Source organism: Bos indicus, chromosome 3 (genome assembly GCF_029378745.1).
Source record: "Bos indicus isolate NIAB-ARS_2022 breed Sahiwal x Tharparkar chromosome 3, NIAB-ARS_B.indTharparkar_mat_pri_1.0, whole genome shotgun sequence".
Classification (NCBI taxonomy): Eukaryota; Metazoa; Chordata; class Mammalia; order Artiodactyla; family Bovidae; genus Bos; species Bos indicus.
This window is the reverse complement of record NC_091762.1, coordinates 50279566-50299214: the sequence shown is the minus strand read 5'-3', so window position 1 is coordinate 50299214 and position 19649 is coordinate 50279566. Positions and strand designations below refer to the sequence as shown.

Genomic DNA, 19649 nt, shown 5'->3' with positions numbered 1-19649 from the left:
CTCAGAATAGTATGTTACCATGGTTACCTTAAAATTGCATCTTAGCCTTAAAAATGTTTTCACACAGAAATTCCACTTCTTGGAAGTGAGCCTGAGGAAATGATGATAGTGATGAACACAGTAGTTATCTTAAAGGGTGTTGGGAGAGTGCCCAATACAGAGCGGAGCAAACATACAATGGATGCAGACAATGGGGGCTGGCTGAGAACATTTCATAGCAGGAGAAAATTCCCAGGTTACATCATTACGGGAAGAAAGTGGGCTGCTAAGTTATAGGCAAAATGAGCTCAAGCTTGATTTGGAAAAGTCTGGCAGGATTTATATCAAAATATTCATAGTGGTTATCTCCAGAAGGGAGAATTATGGGTGAGAGTTTAATTTGCTCCTTTTTTAATTCTATTTTCTATCATCAATTTTAAGCTCAAAGAAGAAAAACAAAGTTGAAATAAGAATTATTTCTTTGATGGTGCTGAGAATCTGCTACATTAAAAACAAAACAAACCCATTCACAATATGATGCCCCTCCCCCACCCCCCCTTTCCTGTCCTGTGGTCCTGAGTGACTGACTGGTCGGATCATGTTACAATAAAAACTCAAGGAAAATTCTATACCTCAATTCTGCACTTATTTTTCAATTTCTATACTATTAAATACAAAAACATTATTCATGGCTATGACCCAAAAGACAATCACACAAAGTATATTCTGGCCATGAGTCTGTCTGGCCATGAGTCTGTCTGGCCATGTCTGTGGTCGCTGGTATAATTCCTCTTCCCTATTTCTGGGCCAGGGGCCGGATGGGGCAAGGGTAGAGAATGAATAATTGCCGGCCCCACTAGGGCACAGGCGGCCTATTTCTCTGGGTTACCTGCCCTGATGATACCCTCTTTTCACCTGAAATTAAACCACGGCCTTAAGAAGGAAGCAGGCTCCACAGGGTATGAGGCTGCAGGCAGCTGGCCAAGAGTTCAATTAGCTGAACCACAGCCCGCCCTCATACTCCCCGAGGTGCCACCCTGCATGGCTGCCTCCCGCTGGGCCCGTGTTTACAGACCACAGAACACCTGCTTTTCCTTCATCCCCTCACTGGCCACAGGCAAATGGACTTTGAATTCCTGACCTTAGCTCTTCCCAAGATCTCCTTAGAAATGGGCCTACGTTAAGTCACCGCAAGCCACTTCATATTATTTCATTTGGGCTGAACTGGAGCTTGCTCCTAATGGCCCTGGGCACATGACCCTGTGTGCGGGCGGGTACCTGTCGGGGGATGCGGCCGTGGTACCAGGCGTGGCTGCGCAGATCCTCACTGCTCAGCAGCAGCTCCTCCTCCAGCTCCTTCTTCAGCCTCTCGGGGGTCCTGTCCATGACGTGCCTCTCCTTGGAGAACTGCAACACAGGGACCCCAGTCACCAGTGACCTTCCCACCCTGCTCAGACTGGCGAGCCCAGGCCAGCCACCCGGAGAAGACGGCCTTGCAGTCAGCTGCTTTGCTATCAAAGCGGTATATGCCCAAAGCCCCGGTCAGGTAGGGGAGCCTGGATAATGATTACAATTAGCTGTGACCTTTCATTTCTCTGGCTGCAAGTGTGCAGTAAAATTTTCACCTGCACACAGGGACTATGACAGCAGAGTTAGCCAAGCTGTTCCTTTTATCCGTCTGCTCGTGTAGCAGCTGAAAACGTGGGGAGCAGGGTGGGGGGCACCAGGGAGAGAGATGTGTGGGGCATGAGGAATATCGAAGTTGCCTAGGGAGCTTCCTCATTCTCCTTCTGAACTGTCCTGACACACAGCTGGGAAGGCCACGGTCCCCACCTGGACCTGGAGGGACAATACTGTCCAAAGAGCTGCCTTGAGGACCTGAATTTTTTGCTACTGGCCAACTCCAGAGCAATTGGACAGGGTAATGTCTCCTGCATCTACTAACAGAAGTCTTGAGTTTGTGTTTTGTATGTAATTTTAATTTCATTTTTCTAATATTTCATTTTTTTTATAACAGACTGGAAATTGAAACTTAAAGAACTGGCTCTTCCCTTCAGGCAGTTTGAGAATCACTGTATCTAGGTCTTTGCCCAGCGGCCGGGACAGGAGTTCTGGGTGGGTAGCACTCACTGGGGTTTAATTTAGAACCCACGCCCACTTACAACATATGAACTGAACTTGGACACCTGCCTGGCTCCTAGCAAAACCAGGCTCAGGGACTATGGCTGAAGGTCATACAAGAAGGAAAAGGTCATGTCCTTGTATTTTCTCAATTTCCCCAGGTTGGCCTCAAAAGCCTGTAGGACTCACAAAATATCCTCATCACTCTGCCCTGCACCTTAGCAAGGAAAGAGCCCCCAAACTGCCTTCAATCGAGGAAAAGACCTGGGGGCTTCCCCGGTGGCTCAGTGGTAAAGAATCCACCTGCCAATTCAGGAGACACAGGTTTGATCCCTGATCCAGAAGTTCCCACAGGCCGCAGAGCAACTAAGCCCACGTTCCACAACTACTGAGCTAGAGCTCTAGAGCCTGGGACCTCAACTACTGAAGCCGGCGCAACCTAGAGTCTGTGCTCTGCAACAAGAGAAGCCATTGCAATGAGACGTCTGAGCACTGCCACTAGAGAAAAGCCTGCACAGCAATGAAGACCTGGCAGAGCCAAAAGAAAATAAGTAAAATTTTTTTTAAAAAAAGAAGAAGAAAAAGACTTGGGATTTTACTGCTGGATTCTTATCCTCAACCCATGAGGGCACTGGCAGTAGAATGACTCCTGGGCCACTTTCGAGGTGAGGCTCTGGCTTACTAATTGTTTACTTCTCCCCCCTCCCCTTCCCCTCCACTCCTCACAGTGCAGGCCCTCGGGAATGTTTGATGGACGAGCTGAATTCCTATCAAAGTGATGCTGATGCTGGCTGCCCACGGCGCCCGCAGGCATTAGCAGTGATGTCTGACACTGTTGGCTTCGATCATTAATTATGTACAGGTACATCTGAAGAGAGCTCCTGGGGAAGACTTGAGTACAGAATGCAGGCTGTCATCCAGGCCACGTGTGCCATTCATTTATTGTCTGTCTCACCTCCTGCTAGATAATCAGCTTCACGAGACCAGAGCCCATCTGCCTACCTCGCTGTTGCCCTCGAGAAGTGCATGAACACGTGGGCTACTCCCTACTCACTGAATGAACAGATAACCCAAGATGAGGAAGGTCTGTGACTTTTCTTAGTTATGAAAGTTCTGTTTCCTCTCAAATTATCTGAAACCCTGTTATAGTTGGGTGTGTTGCCATACAGCTACAGGATGATATTCCTCAATCTCCCTCTCTTACTGGGAGGTGCAGCCACATGACCAAGTTCTGGCCAAAGAAGGATAAACTGCCACGCTGGTGGGACTTGCAAGCTGAGATGTGATGGCTGGAGCTGCAACACCATCCTGGAGCATGAGGAAGAAGCCAAGCCACAGGAATGGGGGTAGGGGGTTGGGCGGGCAGAAGGCCTGAACAAGCCCAGGTCCCTCACAGCAGTAAGGCCAACACCCCAGCCCGAGATTGCCCATTTCCAGGTCTTCCATGTAACCTTTCTTTTTTAAGCCTGTTATTTTCAGTGTTCCTCTCACTAGCAGCTGAGTTAAATCCTAGCTGATACTGTGACCCAGGCCTCTATTTAGCCACCCTGGCAATCTGTATGCCCAGCCTAAATCCCTTGTCCTGAGCCCTGAAAATGCAGCAACCAGCAGGTCCCATCCTCTGTATAACCCTCCACTGAAACTGCATTTGCCCTAAGCCCTGAAGCTATTGCCGTACTTCTGTTTGCATTCTCCTTGCTCCCTGCTACCCAACACCCAGGCCATGTCCCCCCACCCTCACCCTCTCTCTCTTTCTCGCATCTCATCAACATCAAAGTTGTTTTTAACATTTATACATGACAATCTTTTACTCTAGGTTTTGAGATAATATTGTTCACACTTGTTACCGAAAATATAAAATCAGCTCTGTTATTTCTGTCCTTAGAGGAAAGTGCACAATTACTGCTCTCTTCCCCTATGGACTTGAGAGGCACTCTAGGGAGGTACCTAGAGAAGAGAGAAAAGATCAGAAAGACCGACCCTCTCAAATAATCTGGGACAGAAACCAGACTTCAAAAAATAAGCCCTTAAGCTCTTGCATAATTTGTGAAAAGTCAGGAGGTTACACAGTTGTCTAGACTTGTATTTTAAAAGAGGAGGAGGAGAAGGAAAAGGGAGGGAGATGGGGAGAGAGAGGGGAGAGGGGAGCGGGGGAGACAGAGCCACAGTGAGCAAGAACTGCAAAGGGCTCCTTATTTCAAGCTGGTGAGGGCTGGTTCTACCGCATTAAAAGGAGGCAGGTGGGCTGCTGGGAGCGTCTGCTTCAGCAGATGACATGGGCGGTGTCTCCCAAACAACTGAAGAGGCGAGTCAAAAGTCACCCACAGGTGACTGATCACCCTCATGATGAAATAGTGGTTATTTGGAGGGTTATTTGGAGTGGTTATTCCTTCTAGAACTTTCACTTGTAGTTTTAATCATATATATTAACACAACTTTTATTTTTCTCAAGTGCCTGTTTTATGAACTCTTGACCTTGGTGACTCTGATTTTGCCACTGTAGGTAAGTATTTTGATCAGCTAGCAACCCCATGGGTGGTGAGGGGTGACCATAGAAAGGTTGGCGAAATGTATCCATCTGACTGCACTGTGACTGCTACTTGTGCACCTTGAGGACCAGGAATGACCAGGAATGACCAGACCTGTGACACTTGGCAGAATTCAGACGGCTTCCCCCAAACAACGGAAACTTTGCTAATGGCGCACCCTTCCACTTAATTGCTCCCATCCGGCAGGCATTTGAAATTTCTTCTGAAATGCCGCCATCTTGGATAATTTGGGGGTCTTATGGGGCTTCCCTGGTGGCGCAGAGGTTAAAGCGTCTGCCTGCAATGTGGGAGACCTGGGTTCCATCCCTGGGTCAGGAAGATCCCCTGGAGAAGGAAATGGCAACCCATTCCAGTATTCTTGCCTGGAGAATCCCATGGATGGAGGAGCTTGGTGGGCTACAGTCCATGGGTTGCAAAGAGTCGGACACGACTGAGTGACTTCACTTTCACTGGCTACGAAGTAAATTCTAGTGATTTAAGGTAACACAACAGTACCTCAGCAATGTTTTTTTTTGTTTGTTTGTTTTGTTTTAATTGGAGGCTAATTACTGTATTGCAGTGGTTTTTGCCATACATTCACATGAGTCAGCCATGGGTGTACATGTGTCCCCCATCCTGAACCCCCCTGGTTTTTATCCCATTTGCATGGTCATCCATGTCCTCTGAAATTCTAATTGATACTACTAATGAATCCTCCCGGCCTTCCTTAAATTACCTTCTAAGGAGAGCAGCTCTCACTCATACACTGTTAGTTTATGCACAGCCGAGAATTCAGCATGAGAGACTGAATGAGGGACAGGTCCCAGCCCTCCGACAGCTTCCAATCTTGGGAAAATAGGGAGGACACAGCACATCTTCCATACCCAGTCGAGTCCCCATAGCCTTCTCCCCAGGCTGATCTCTTCACATATGTTTCCACACACATCTTCTGAATTCAATGTGCTTCAAAGACTGGCTGGACACAGTCATTTTCAATCTGCACTGGGCACCATGTACCCAGGCATGTGTAATTTCAGCTCTGCTCTCAGGTTACACTGGACAGAAGTGCACTGCTCACCAGCCCTTTGGACTTTACATTCTTCAACTGTCAGACGGAGACAGCACGGAAATAATTAGGAACAATCAGTCTCTCAAACAGATGCTATAGATGTTCCTAACGGCCACCTTATAGTTGTACAACTTTTTCTTCAGGCTCAAATTCTCCATTTGTCCTTAACTTTGAACTTCATTCCAAGAAGACAAGTCTGATTCCTTGTCTCTCAAGCCTCTTATCTTTAGGGGAGACCACAGACAAGGGACTTCGGTTTCTCTGCACCAGCACAGGCTCTGGCCACCCCGATCACCTCCGCACACAGCAGCTGGGCCACAACTTCCAGAGGGAGGGAAGATGCTAGGCTTTGGATCAAGAACATTCTGCCCACGAGCCTTGACAGGTTCATTCTAGGGACCAATCCCACTCACAGCCCCCATAAAAGAAAGATGCAGTCTGGACATACATCTTCTACTCCACATCTTGCCTGAGTTGGATCTATCAGAGATTTGAGAGCAGTTGCTTTTTTTTAGGAGGGGGACAGAAGAGTGTAATAAAAAGTGCTGTGTACGTAAGTTAAGTAATAAGCATACCTTGATCAGGAAAGAAAAGGAAGGAAGGAAGGAAAGGAGGGAGGGCTTAGCAACTACTGTATCAGAATTACCGCTCACATGGCTCCACTTCTAAAACTTCATCTGGTCCCAGTCGTTAGCACTGGGGTCTGAGATGAGAGGCAGGTAAGTGATAACTATGGCAAAGAAAGGGATGGATGAGGTCCACAACTGTCCAACCACACTGAAGAGTAGCTGGAAAGTTCATTAATTACTATAACTGTTGCTTCTCACGGAAATCTGAGTCTAACTACTACTTTCCTATTGCTGGCATTTCCATAACTCTAATACCAACGAAAGTTACAGCACAGCCTTTAAGAGCTCAGGCCAGCCTGCCCGCTACATCCACAGGCCACTGTGCCACTCACCAGCTGTGTGGCTTAGGGCAAGTGACTTTACCTCTCTGCAGAGCTCCTGGTCTTTACAATGAGGATAATAATGTATGATGAGAGGTTAATAAGGATGAAATGGATCAATATCTGTGAAGCACTTATACCATGGTACACAGACAGCACTGTTAATGGTTTTTATAGACATATCAGAACACTATTCTGGTTAACTAGAATGGAAGGTTGACGTTTGAGATGTTTAAGGTCTGATGCACAGCCATGATGAAGTGGGTGGGCTGGTATTTGGGAGGAAAGCAGCCTGGTACTTGGCCACGTGTCCACTGTCTACTTCAGTCCTCTTAAGAACCTCACTGTCCACCTGCCCCAGGTGGTCCAGTTTTGTGGCCAGGACCGGTCCTGGCTTGCTGAGGTTGGCTCTGAAAATCACTCTAATCTGGAATGCACATCTCTGGAGCCTCACATGGCAGGCAAGTCTGGTCTTGACTTGCTGGAATAGCTGGAGCCCAGGAGATGCTTGGAAAACACATTCTGGAGGCACAGAGCCAGCTCCGCTGACGTGCTGGGAACCTCGATTAACGAGGAAACCTACATTTCAACAGTTCTCCGAGGAAGAAAAGCTGGTCCAGCTGCGGGAGGAACAGCTCGGGTCTTGAGAAGGCTGTGTGATGTGTGATCTTGCATTTCAAATCAGGCAGAACAATGGGACCCAGCCTCTCAGGAGGTTTGCGTTGTAAGTGTGCGTGTTGGGGTAGGGGACGGGAGGGGGGGGGGGCGGGGGGGGCGGGGGGGTGGGTGGTGGAGGGGAGGGAGGTGTGTGTACCACAAGCGCAATGGGCGGGAAAGGCCCAGAACAGCTCATTTGTGTGCAGGAAACAGAGAGGATTAGAAAAAGATGGCATCTGCATTATAATTAATATTTATTTTACTCTCTCCCTGCCTGTAAGAAAAGCTTCCCAGTTCCCAGAGAATTTTAAATTGTGCAAGGTCATGGAAAGACCATGTCCCCGGGCTGGGAGCTGTGTGTGGAAAGGAGAAGACTGTGAGGCGCCATCGTGGGGCCACTGACAGATAGCTCAACTGGTAAAGAATCCATCTGCAACGCAGGAGATTCCGGTTCAATTCCTGAGTCAGGAAGATCCCCTGGAGAAGGGCATGGCAACCCACTCCAGTATTCTTGCCTGGAGAATCCCCACGGAGAGAGGAGCCTGGTCGACTACAGTCCACGGGATTGCAAAGGTTCGGACACGACTGAGTGACTAAGCACAGCACAGGCTGCTGGAGGGCAGTGACAGCCTGGGGCCCACCCTCCCGAGGGCACAGTATCCTAGAAGCCAACACAGGGAATGGTGTAACACATCCTTGAGCACTGAAGACAGAGCACTGAATTCTCATCCCTGCCCCTCCGGCTCCTTAGTCTGGGGGAAATTACACCACCTGTTGATCCTTTGATTTTCCTCTGCGACATAAGGGCTCCCTATGAGATAGGGAGGAGGAAGGAGAGGATAGGATATCAGGGTTGGCCCTTGAGGGTAAAACTTGAGAAGAGGGAGAGTGCTTTGGGCATTTGAGCTAAGAGCACCTGGGCTTTATCAGATAGAGGTTCTGGTTGGGGTGGAGAGGGCTGAAGCAGGCAGAGACATCTGGTCACAACATTGTTTTTTTCCTCGCCAAGAGAGCTCTATCTTTTCTCTATGTGGTTCAGACCCACTTCCCCGGCCATTGCTGGCTGACCCAAGCTGGCCCAATCAGAGTTCTTCCTGGGATCTTTCTAAGTGAATTGAGTAAAAAAACACCCTGCTGCTGCTGAGTCACTTTAGTTGTGTCCGACTCTGTGCGACCCCATAGACAGCAGCCCACCAGGATGCCCCGTCCCTGGGATTCTCCAGGCAAGAACACTGGAGTGGGTTGCCATTTCCTTCTCCAATGCATGAAAGTGAAAAGTGAAAAGTGAAAGTGAAGTCGCTCAGTTATGTTCGACCCTCAGCGACCCCATGGACTACAGCCTTCCAGGCTCCTCCATCTATGGGATTTTCCAGGCAAGAGTACTGGATTGGGATGCCATTGCCTGCTCTGGAAATATCATGAGACTGGAAGTACGGAGGTTGCTTCATTTTTTGACCCACAGTGTGGATGAGACTGGGCTGGGAGAATGAAATCATTGTGGGAAGAGAAGAGGAGCAAGAGATGGAAGTGTCAAGTGGCATGCATGTCCCTAACCCCAGGGGATTGCATCAACTTGTCAACTCCCCTGTGACCTCAGTTAGTTTGCACTGGACTCCTGTCACTTGTGACCAGAGAAGTCCCGACCAGGAAGGTGGGGATAGGACAGATCAGACAGAGGGGCACTGCAGGCTGAGGGCTTAGACCTCCACACTCCAGACAGTGAGGGTTGTTGACAATTGCTGCCCGGGATGGCAACAGGTACAAAGAAAGAGATGCTTTTAGACAGATCAATCTGGCTGCAGTGAGCAGAAGGGAGTGGAAGGGGCTGGGGTTAGTGGCACAAGGCCAGTTCAGTCTTTTGAAAGGTGCTGATGATGCCCAAATCCCCATTTCCAGCCTTTAGAGCTGGTGCCGTGGTAGGATATTTACCAGAATCCACTTCAGAGCTCAGATGTCGATATGGATAAATGGAACTCATCTTCTCTGGAAAGCCTGCTCTTCTCCCCCTCCCCCAGACACTGGCACCTCCTCTGCCCTCATTACTCACACAAGAACCCTCAGAACTGGCTTCCACTGATCAAGCAATTCCTGATTTTCCCTCTCACTAAGGTCCATTCTAATCCCCATGAAAGTTACCCTGTCCTGTTTTCTCTAAACCTTTACAATCGCCTCCTGACAATTTCCCTACCTCCGTGGTCCAGTGGTCCAACCGCTGCCTACAAAGTCAGAGACTTCTGTAATTCCTGCTCAGGGACTTTAGTCAAGGGGTGCCCCACTAGGGCTCACACGAGTCACAGTCTCTCCCAACCCCTCTTCCCCGCAAACAAACGGGCTTCTTACATCTGGTCTGCACTCTCCCAAGGCTCAGACCTCATCCATAAGGGACACAGACATGCATCCTGCCCTCTCATCCCAGATTCCTGAGCTTTGAACACATTACATTTCTCACAGCCCCGTGAGCTACAGCACCACCCTGGCCGTATACTGATACCTCATATTGGGAGCCAGGTCTGAATTCGATAGAAGGCCCAGGTCATGAGAAGGTGCGGATACATAAGTGGAGACATCTTTGTGGGTCGCCAGAAATAAGCGGCAGAGGCTTCACTGATGGAGAGAATGCACAAGGGCCCTGCTATTATGCGGCGGAATCCATGAAAGTGTTAGTAGCTCGGTTGTGTCCAGCTCTTTGCGACCTCATCGACTACAGCCTGCCGGGCTCCTCTGTCTATGGAATTCTCCAGACATGAATACTGGAGTGGGTTGCCATTCCCTTCTCCAGGAGATCTTCCCGACCCAGGGATTGAACCCAGGTCTCCTGCAACACTGGCAGATTCTTTACCACTGAGCCACCAAGGAAGCCCTTAAGTCAGCAGATTTGGGGCATTAAAGTTTTTTGGACTATATTTAAAGGGTCCACATGTTCCAAAGGGTCACGGTATTCTACAAATAAAATCCAAAGGCCAGAGATGCCCTTCTCCATCTGGCCGGGAGCTCCCTTTCTGAGGTGCACTGACCAGGGCCCTGGTCACTGGGACCTTCCCCAACTTCCCAGACACACAGTCTTGTACATCCCTCCTCCATACTCTCAGCCTGTGGTCCACAAACAGCAACCCCTCTGTAAGTGCCACTGTGCAGCCTGGTTGGAGCCCAGGCTGGTGAATGGGGAGAGGCTAGAAGAGAGACGGACAAGGAGGCTGGGCCTTGAAGGCCACATTGAATTAGTCTGATTACATCAAAGGGGCAGGGGGTCCACTGTCACATACTGCACAGGGGGCCAAGGCTCTCTGCCAGGCATGAGCTCTGGGGGGCCAGAGGCCATGGCTCACTAGTCTGTGGCTCCCAGAGCCTAGCCTGTGACTGGCACACAGCGTGTGTCCAGTAGCCACTTATTGACTGGAACCCTGCTTGCCTTCTTGCCCTCCATGTGGCAGCTTCCTTGTCACTGGGCGGGGAGAAAAAGAGAGAGTCTGAAGGCCGGTCAAGAACAGGTGACGAAAAACAGGCATAGGTCAATGGAACGCAATAGAGAGCCCAGAAATGAACCCACACTTTTACGGGCAATTCATCAATGACAATGGGGGCAAGAATACACAGTGGGGGAAAGTCAACCTCTTCAATAAATGGTGTTGGGAAAACTGCACTTACGTGTAAAAGAATCAAATGAGACTCCTTTCTCACACCACATACAAAAATAAACTCAAAATGGATTAAGGACTTAAATGTGAGACCTGAAACTATAAAAAACTTCTAGAAGAAAACATAGACAGTGCACTCTTTTGACATCAGTCTTCATAATTTTTTCCTCCTCAGGCAAGGCAAACAAAAGCAAAACCAATGGGACTGCATCAAACTAGAAATCTTCTGCACAATGATGGAAACTATTAACAAAATGAAAAGGTCTCCTGCTAAATAGATATTTGAAAACAATATATCTGATAAGGGGTTAATATTTTAAATATACAGAGAGTTCATACAACTCAAGAGCAAAAAACCAAACAACCTGACTTTTTAAAATGGGTAGAGGATTGAGATAAATATTTTTCCAAATAAGACCTAATAGATGGCCAACAGGCACGTGAAAAGATGCTTACCATCACAAATCATCAGGGAAATGTAAGCCAAAACCACAATGAGACATCACCTCACACCAATCAGAATGGCTATTATCAAAATGACAACAGATAATACAAGTTGGAGAAAAGGGATTCCTGGTGCACTATGGGTGGAATGTAAATGGGTACAGAAGCTGTGGAAAACAGTACAGAGATTCCTCAAAAAATTTAAAACAGAACTACCATAAGATTCAGCAATTCCACTCTTGGATATTTATCTGAAGACAACAAAAACACTGACTAGAAAAAAACTATGCACCGCTGTGTTCACTGCAGTGTTACTTACCATAGCTGAGATACGGAAGCAATCTAAGTGCCCATCAATAGACGAATCGATAAAGAAGACTTGGCATATACACACAATGGAATATAACTCGGCCATAAAAAAAAAAAAGAAACCTCGCCATTCGTGACAACGTGAATGGACCCAGAGGGTATCATGCTAAGTGAAATAAGTCAGGAAAAGACAAATACCATAGAATTTCAGTTATATGTGGAATCTAAAAAACAAAACAAGGGACAAACATAACAAAACAGAAACAGACTCAGAGATACAGAGAACAAACATAAGGGAGTGGGGTTGGGGGAGGAGATAAATAGGTGAGGAAGATTAAGAAGTACAAACTTCCACTTGCAAAATAAATGAGTCAGGGGATGAAGTGTACAGTGGGGGGAATACAGTCAAGAATTATGCAATGTATCTGTGTGCTGACAGATGGTAACTAAACTTATCATGGTAATCATGTGAATGTACGGAAATATCAAATCATTACGCTACATAACCGGAATTAACATAGTGTTATATACATCAACAGTACTTCAAAAACAAACTCATAGGAAAAAAAGATCAAATTTGTAGTTACTAGAGGCCAGCGTCGGGGGAGGGAGAATTGGATGAAGGCAATCAAAAAGTTCAAGGTGAATAAGTTCCAGGGATATATGTACAACATGATAAATTAATACTGGTTCAATGTCATTGCCTGGGAAATCCCATGGAGAGAGGAGCCTGGCGGGCTGTCCATGGGGTTGCAAAGAGTTGGACACGACTGAGTGACTGAACACATACACGTGTATGTTACAAATGTTAACACGTATGTTAAGAGAGTAAATCCTGAGTTCTCATCACAAGGAGAACAAATACATTTTTTCTATTTTTTATATACACAAGATGATAGATGTTCACTAAACTTACTGTGATAATCATTTCATGATGTATGTAAGTCAAATCATTATGCTGTACACTTTATATAGTTCTGTATGTCAATTATATCTCAATAAAACTGGAAGAAAAAAAAAGAACAGATGATCTTGGCCACCTTTCTAGACTTCTCTTTACTTGCATCTGTCTACATCTGGGGGTTTTAGTACCCACTTCACTGGGCTACCTGACCTCATGTACCTGGCTTTTAAAAAAAAAACAAGGACCTGGCAGTGTGCCTAGCATATAGTATATACTCATATGGAACAATGTAGAATTTGAAGCCCCTTTAAAGATGCCTCTTAGCTACAAAAATAGAGTTGCTTCACCCACTAAAGAATTTTTTTTTAAAAGAATTATACAATCCATCAGAAGGTTTTAGAGATATCTGGTCTTTGAGAATTTAGCTCTAATGGAGTAAAAAAGCTAAGAGTTGAAACTACCAATTTCTACTCAGGTGTAGGTGTGTTTATTCTGTTCATTTCAGTTCCAAGTTAATAGTTGCTGGGTTTTTGAGTGCCACTAAATGCTTCCATCTGTGCAGAGTGACGCTGAGCACCTGTAAAAAGGCACCGTCCCTTGGTGACATGTGTCTCCGTATGAACACACACATGCAGTCACTCCAGCCAGTCACACGTCCATAGCACCCAGGACAGGGAAGCAGCCTGAGTGTGCAGGGAAGTTGTGTGTTTTGTGCGAGGGCTGAGGGGTCCTGGTATAGAGATGACATGTCCTGTGGGGCCCAAGCGGCTTAGTCATCAACATGTTTTTTTGTTGAATTTTTAAGATTGGGATGATTTTCTAGTCATTCATTCTATGATCAAGGTTGGGAACTGACTTAAGATAAAAAGGGAGGATGGACAGGAATGTGCACAAGAAAAGAGGAGCGAGGGAGTGAAGAGGGAGGGAGGGAGTTTCTGGGCTATTCTATCCTAGTTTAGAACATCAGACCACAACAGCCAGAAAGCTATCAGGCTCCCAAACAAAAGTCTCTTTCTTCTGCACAGGGATGATTTTCTCAGCTGAGGGAGAGATCCACAACAGTCCAGGCTGCTCGTCAGGTTCAACCAAACAACTCCACAGGTCACATTTCTCCAGAAGTCTCATCCAGAAATTACGATCACAAACAAAAGTATCAGTCTCACTGCAAGTAAAACTGGTCTCATTTCTGAGCAAAGACCATGTCCTCTGATGGGCTGGTGAGAAACCCCTCTGGGTATGCCATGCACTGTCCATAAGCTGGCTGGAGCCAGGGCAACACAGGCGTCCAGGTAAACAGACCCTCATCTGAAATGCGCTGAACTCCTGCACGTGATGATGTGATGGCTGCACCATGCGGATCCCTAACAAACGCTAGACACACGAAGAGGTGGCGCTCCCCCACCTTGGAAAAACGACACTGTCGATCACCTTTACTGGAGGATTCTGAAGCCTCACCAAGGATTGTCTTATAAAGTAAATCCACCTAAAAATAAGATACTTTGGAGATTTCAGAAACTCAGCACCTTTGAACCACTGCTTTGGGCTGAATTTTAAGCAGTGGGCCAGTTTATAACCACATTCCAAAGTATATCAAGGGCTTTCAGAGATCCAACTGGTATTTTTACCATTGAAAACCAGCATAAATTGATCATGAAGGCACGGAATGAATAAATCCCAATTACTTCTGCACTCTTAACCATAACCACAGCCTGAAAAACAAAAACCCACTTCTCCACCAGTTTCAGGCCCAACAATTTTTAGTACAAACCCTCAGCTGTTTCAATCCGAGGTAGAATGGGAAGAAACGGGATGGTGTTTGTGGCAATCCTAAGACCTTGAAATGAAACAATTCATATACTGGTTTCTGGGTCACCTTTGATTGACACTTGCTGGCTTTCATGGCTTGCCCAGAAATATTTTATTAGAATCCAAAGATAAGTGAAGAAAAGCTTGAATTACTAATCCAACTTTTCCCATTGGGGTGCTAGGTTAGACAAATACAATTTCTTACTCTAATAACTGACTAAAACCAAAGTCTCTACTTAAGAGAACACTTAATTTTGCAACTAAAAGTCCAAAGAGAAGAAATGTTAAATTCAAATTTTAAGTCTCCTATTTGGTAGGTAAAGCAAAGAGTGGCATGGGCAGTTGGGCATTTCGGCCTGGCCCAGCGCAGTGGTGGGCACACAGTGGTGGGCACACAGTGGTGGCCAGTGGCTCAGGGACATGTGCAACACAGGAACATATCTAAGGAGGGGCCCTTCATGCACAACCATCGAAAATTTGTACACAACTGTTGCCCAGCAGATGGCAATAGAGTGTCTCGGGGAAGTGGCGCCTTATTCTAATTCACACAAAAGTATGCTACAAGCTAGGAGGGAAAGGCCCCGGGCTGTCCCAGGGGCCTCTCCGCCTGTTTGGTGTTGGGCTCTTGACAAATGGGGGTCTATGGTCTCATTTAGGCCCCTTGCCTCTGAGCCCACTCTTCTCAATCCTGAGATTAAAGCTCAGTGAAGCAGTCTTTGGGGGCAGCTTCCTAACCCACACATACTTCATCCTATTGGCCAGAGTTCTGCAGAAACAATCAGGTAGTCTTAAGAACTTGATAGTCACTGGAACACTGTGCCTTCAATGAAGCTCAAGGACTTCCGGAGTGTCCACTGTGCTCCTCCCAGGCTAGATTGGAAGGGAGACGCAGATGTGAGTAAGAAATACCCCATGGCCTGACCTGGGCTTACGGCCTCTCTGAGGAGACAAGACATCTGAAGGGAATGTACAGCAATAAATCACATGATGTTCTGCTGAAGTTCTCAGTGTTCTCTGTCTTATTAGAGGTCAGCGAGGGCCCCTGGATCCTTCTGAGAAAGGGATCAGTGGCAAAGAGATTTCTGAAACACTTCACTTAATTTGATGCTAATGTTCAAGTTCCTGGGTGATACAAATTTCTCTTTTCTAAAACCTAGAAAGAATCTAATCTTCAGCAAAGATTCTACAGATGGGTTTTGATGCTGTTTTCCCATTTTATAATTAAACCTGAGTAATTTATCACACTTTACATCAGATCCTCCAGTGCCATTAAAAACGGATTTGCAATTTGCTGTTAAATTAAGATGCCTTTATTTTTTTTCACTCTGGGTGATCTTCCTTTTCACAGACAAAGGATGAAACAGGGGTCATCAGATTCTTAACACAGAAAGGAAAATGCCAACAACACCCTCCCATCCCGCAGCCCCAGTCCAAGAGATTTCATTTTATTCATTATCAAACCTTATCAAAAGAGGCTCAGAAACCATGAATAAGAAACGTGAAGAGGATAGCTGTGGACCTCTGGGCTTATCAAGGTTCTGAGAAATTCCCACTAAAATTCTGCTTTCCATGTGTGTAAATGAAAAAGATTGCTTTCATTTTAATTTGTGCAGACTGGAGCCTTAAAGCAGCGTACCCACTAAGCAGGCAGCAGTAACTTAATCCTCCATTCCAAACTAATTACACTAGAATCATTCTGATTGGTACCCACGGCTCCCTTTGATGTTAAACTCCTGTTGCCTTTTATCCCCAATCATTCTCTGGGCAAGGTTCTCCCCCCACACCTTCCCATCCTGCTAGATCATGAAGCTATTGCTTTTGAAATTCAATTTCATTTTGATGAAACACCAAGGGATTGAAAATTATTTCTCACTGAAGAGACTGATTTCGGTCTGAAAACGGCAGGAGGAATTCTAAGTGTGACAGAATGCAGCACATCCAACAAGAAAATGTCTCTTCCTTCCTTCAAAAGGTTACTCACAAGTGAAAGGACTCGCCCTATGCACTCACTACACTGTAAGAGCTCCACACCAGCCCCCACAACCCAGCCCAGTGGGTTTGCCCATCACGTTTCTCACCCTTTTGACAAAACATTATTTACTCAGGGGCTCACTCAGTGCTCAGCTCCAAGGGGGTCTCACCTTTCTCTGGTAATAGATACACTGAAACACGATGAGATTTTCAACAGGCCATTTGTTAACATCCGGCCCTGCTGAAAGCTGCGGCGGGTACCCTCGCCTCTAGATCAAATTTAGATGATGATTTCCTGGAGCAGACATCCAAGTAACCCCCGTGCGGCAGCCCTGTATTCTGGTTCCTCCTGGTGAAAAGTCGGATGTGCCCACACTTACAATGAAGGCTGGAGGTCCCTGGTTGCACTTAATCATTTATTGGGTCAGTGATATGAAGGGCTTCAAATAAAAGTCGAGTACCAGTTCCACTGATGAAAACCACCTCTAAACTGCTTTGCTGCCTTTAACCATGTCCTCAAGTGACTTCTGATAATAACCCCCTTTCTCACAGGGTTGGCACACAGGCTAAATGAGACAATGCAAGTGAAATATTAATCGCTCAGTCTGGCAGTGAGGTTCCATTCAGTAAGAGTAGTGCTTTGTTAACATCTATGGAGAATGAAAAACAGACTTCCCTGGCTAAGGCAGACCCAGGATAAGGATTTGGAGACCAACTGACCAGAGGTCAGGATGCAGAGAGAGCCAAACCAGAAAGCTTACCACTGGTAATTCAAGCTTGTTAATTCAACATCTTAACTCAAATTATGGGTCACCTGGAACACAGCCGTACACCAAATGGATGCCCTATTTGCTCTTAAATAAGAATATCAGAAAATAAAAATCAATTCAAATACAATCCTTTACAAAAACAAACAAACCCCAAACCCAAATTCTATCCTTTCCTTACTTCACCTCAAATGAATGAGGCATTACTGAATAAACAAAATGCATTGTGACTGAAAGACACTAGGAGATGTAACTGGCAGAAAAGTGAGATATACCAAACACATGGAGAAAAATTCAAAGACTCAGAAAGCCTTTCAGTGTGGGGTGTGGAATAAATGACTTTCCAAATTCTCTCTTTCCAAAATAGCACATGACTAACAACTGTCTCAAAAAGTGCATTATATATCAGAGCTAAGTATATAGTAGGTTTTCAGGAGAACTAAATGATTCATCACAAAATGGGTTTTGGCCAAGCATCAACATTATGGTTATGGTTTCCAATATACAAGTCACATGCATGCCACTTTAAAGGTATATATTTCTCTCAGAGGAATTCAAAGGTCTTGACACCCACATAACTCATCTAATAAGTTTTTTTTGTGTTTTTTTTTTAATACAAACACCATGTTAGATGTCATGGGCAGGATCAGGGAAACAGTAGCTGGACTTAGAGGGAGAAGACACCTGATACAATACAACTCATATCTCATGAATCATACAATGTCCTTGAAGTTAAAGAGGTAGCAAGAATAATTATATCTCACAAAAGAAAACATGACCAAGGCCGTGAATTTTCGTGACTCGCTTAGACTTTTGCAGTAAAGGATTGCCTGAAAACTAGAATCCAAGTCCCCCAAAATATACAAAGAACTAAACATGTTTAGTCTGTACAGAAATGACGTGGGGAACATGAGGTATTGACATATACACAGGTTTGAGGTGTTCTCATCCTAAGATGACAGGTCACATATTCTTGGTTCAACTCCATAGAGAAATGAATCCAGACTCCCTCCTGTCTTATTTCTAGGTGTCTATTCATACCAACTAATTTGGCCTCAAATAGACATGCTCGAGGGGGAAAAGCACGCATCTGAAGGGTTTACACCATTTCACTGAAGAATAATAATAGCTGAATATTGCAGGGCACAGATTCTGACTCAACACAAAGAACAACTTTCTAGTAATTAGAGTTTTCAAATGTGGGGATGTATTTCCTTGAGGGTACAGTATGCCTCCCGTCTCACGAAATGTCAAATAGAAGGGTAGTGAAATGATCTCCTATGAAGATTCAGGGCCAGATGACCACTTAGGAAGTTACTGCAGAATTCCAAGCAGTAACAGGTAATTAGGGACTTTCCTGGTGGTCCAGTGGTTAAGAATCAACCTTCCAGTGCAGGGGAAGGAGGTTTGATCCCTTGTTGGGGAACTAAGATCCCACATAACGTCGGGGCAAATAAGCCCACGTGCCACAAACTATAGAGCCCATGTGCTCTGGAGCCCACACTCCACAACGAAAGATCCCTCGTGCTGCAACCAAGACCTGTAAATTTTCAAAATAAAATGGTATTTTTTAAAAACAGACAATGAGACCTGGACTAGTACAGTACTGGTGGCAGAGAAAGGAGGAAGGGGCACATGAGACAAGAGTTTAGGAGTAAAGTCATGAAGACTTATAATTGATTAGACACGGAAGATGAAGAGGGAGAAGAGACATGGGAGCTACTGGAAGATGACTGAGCCACCAACTTCCAGCGCAGAAGCACGAGCGGGGATCAAGTCTGCGGAGGAAGATGTACATCCGGAGCTGTCTGGATGGAGCGGCTCACCCCGTGTGGAGAAGGGCTTGAGAATCCTCAATGCAGAGGGGGTGTGCTGTCTCAAATGCCCCCCAAGATATGAGTTACAGAGGGAATATGAGAAGAAGGCTGGGGACACTGGCTTTTAAGAGGCAGGCTAGAAAGAGAAGCTGAAGGACAGGTGTCTTAGTCCCTTTTAGCTCCTGTAAGAAAAATACCACAGACTGAGTGGCATAAGCACAAAACATTTCTTTCTCACAGTTACTGGAGGCTGGAAAGTCTAAGATCAAGGCACTGGCAGACTCAGTGGTTGATGAGAGTGCATCCTAGTTCATAAATGGCCATGTTCCTGCTGTGTCCTCACATGGTGGAGGTGGAGAGGGCAAGAGAGCTCCCTTGGGTCCCCTTTATTTATAAGGGCACTAATCCCAATCATCAAAGCACCACCCTCCTGACCTAATCACCTCCCAAAGGGGACACCTGCTAATACCATCATGATCAGGGTTAGGGTTTCAACATGAATGGGGGGGTTGGTGGCAGACACAAACATTGAGTCCATAACCCCACAGTATGATGGGTCGGGAAGGATCTAGGAGAAATAAGCAGAGTGCATTGTCCTAGAGGTTGAGAGCAGACTTCCAGGAAGGGATGGCCAACAGTGCCAAGTGCAGCAGAGAGTTCTAATAGCATCAGAACTGGACAGCAGCCACCGGA

At 46.1% G+C, this 19649-nt stretch overlaps 1 protein-coding gene and 1 long non-coding RNA gene across 4 annotated transcripts in view; one reads left to right on the top strand and one right to left on the bottom strand.

The window, feature by feature from the left end:
- BCAR3 (BCAR3 adaptor protein, NSP family member) overlaps nt 1-19649 on the bottom strand; it is a 153637-nt gene that overhangs the window by 28336 nt on the left and 105652 nt on the right. For all 3 annotated transcript variants that reach the window (XM_070786078.1, XM_070786077.1, XM_019957033.2), the window contains one exon: nt 1258-1386. In XM_070786078.1, the coding sequence (XP_070642179.1) occupies nt 1258-1386 (129 nt within the window). The remainder of the gene's footprint in view (nt 1-1257; nt 1387-19649) is intronic.
- LOC139182190 (uncharacterized) lies at nt 7068-11823 on the top strand. The gene is made up of 2 exons (XR_011565792.1): nt 7068-7370; nt 11114-11823. It is a non-coding gene; the product is annotated as an uncharacterized lncRNA (long non-coding RNA).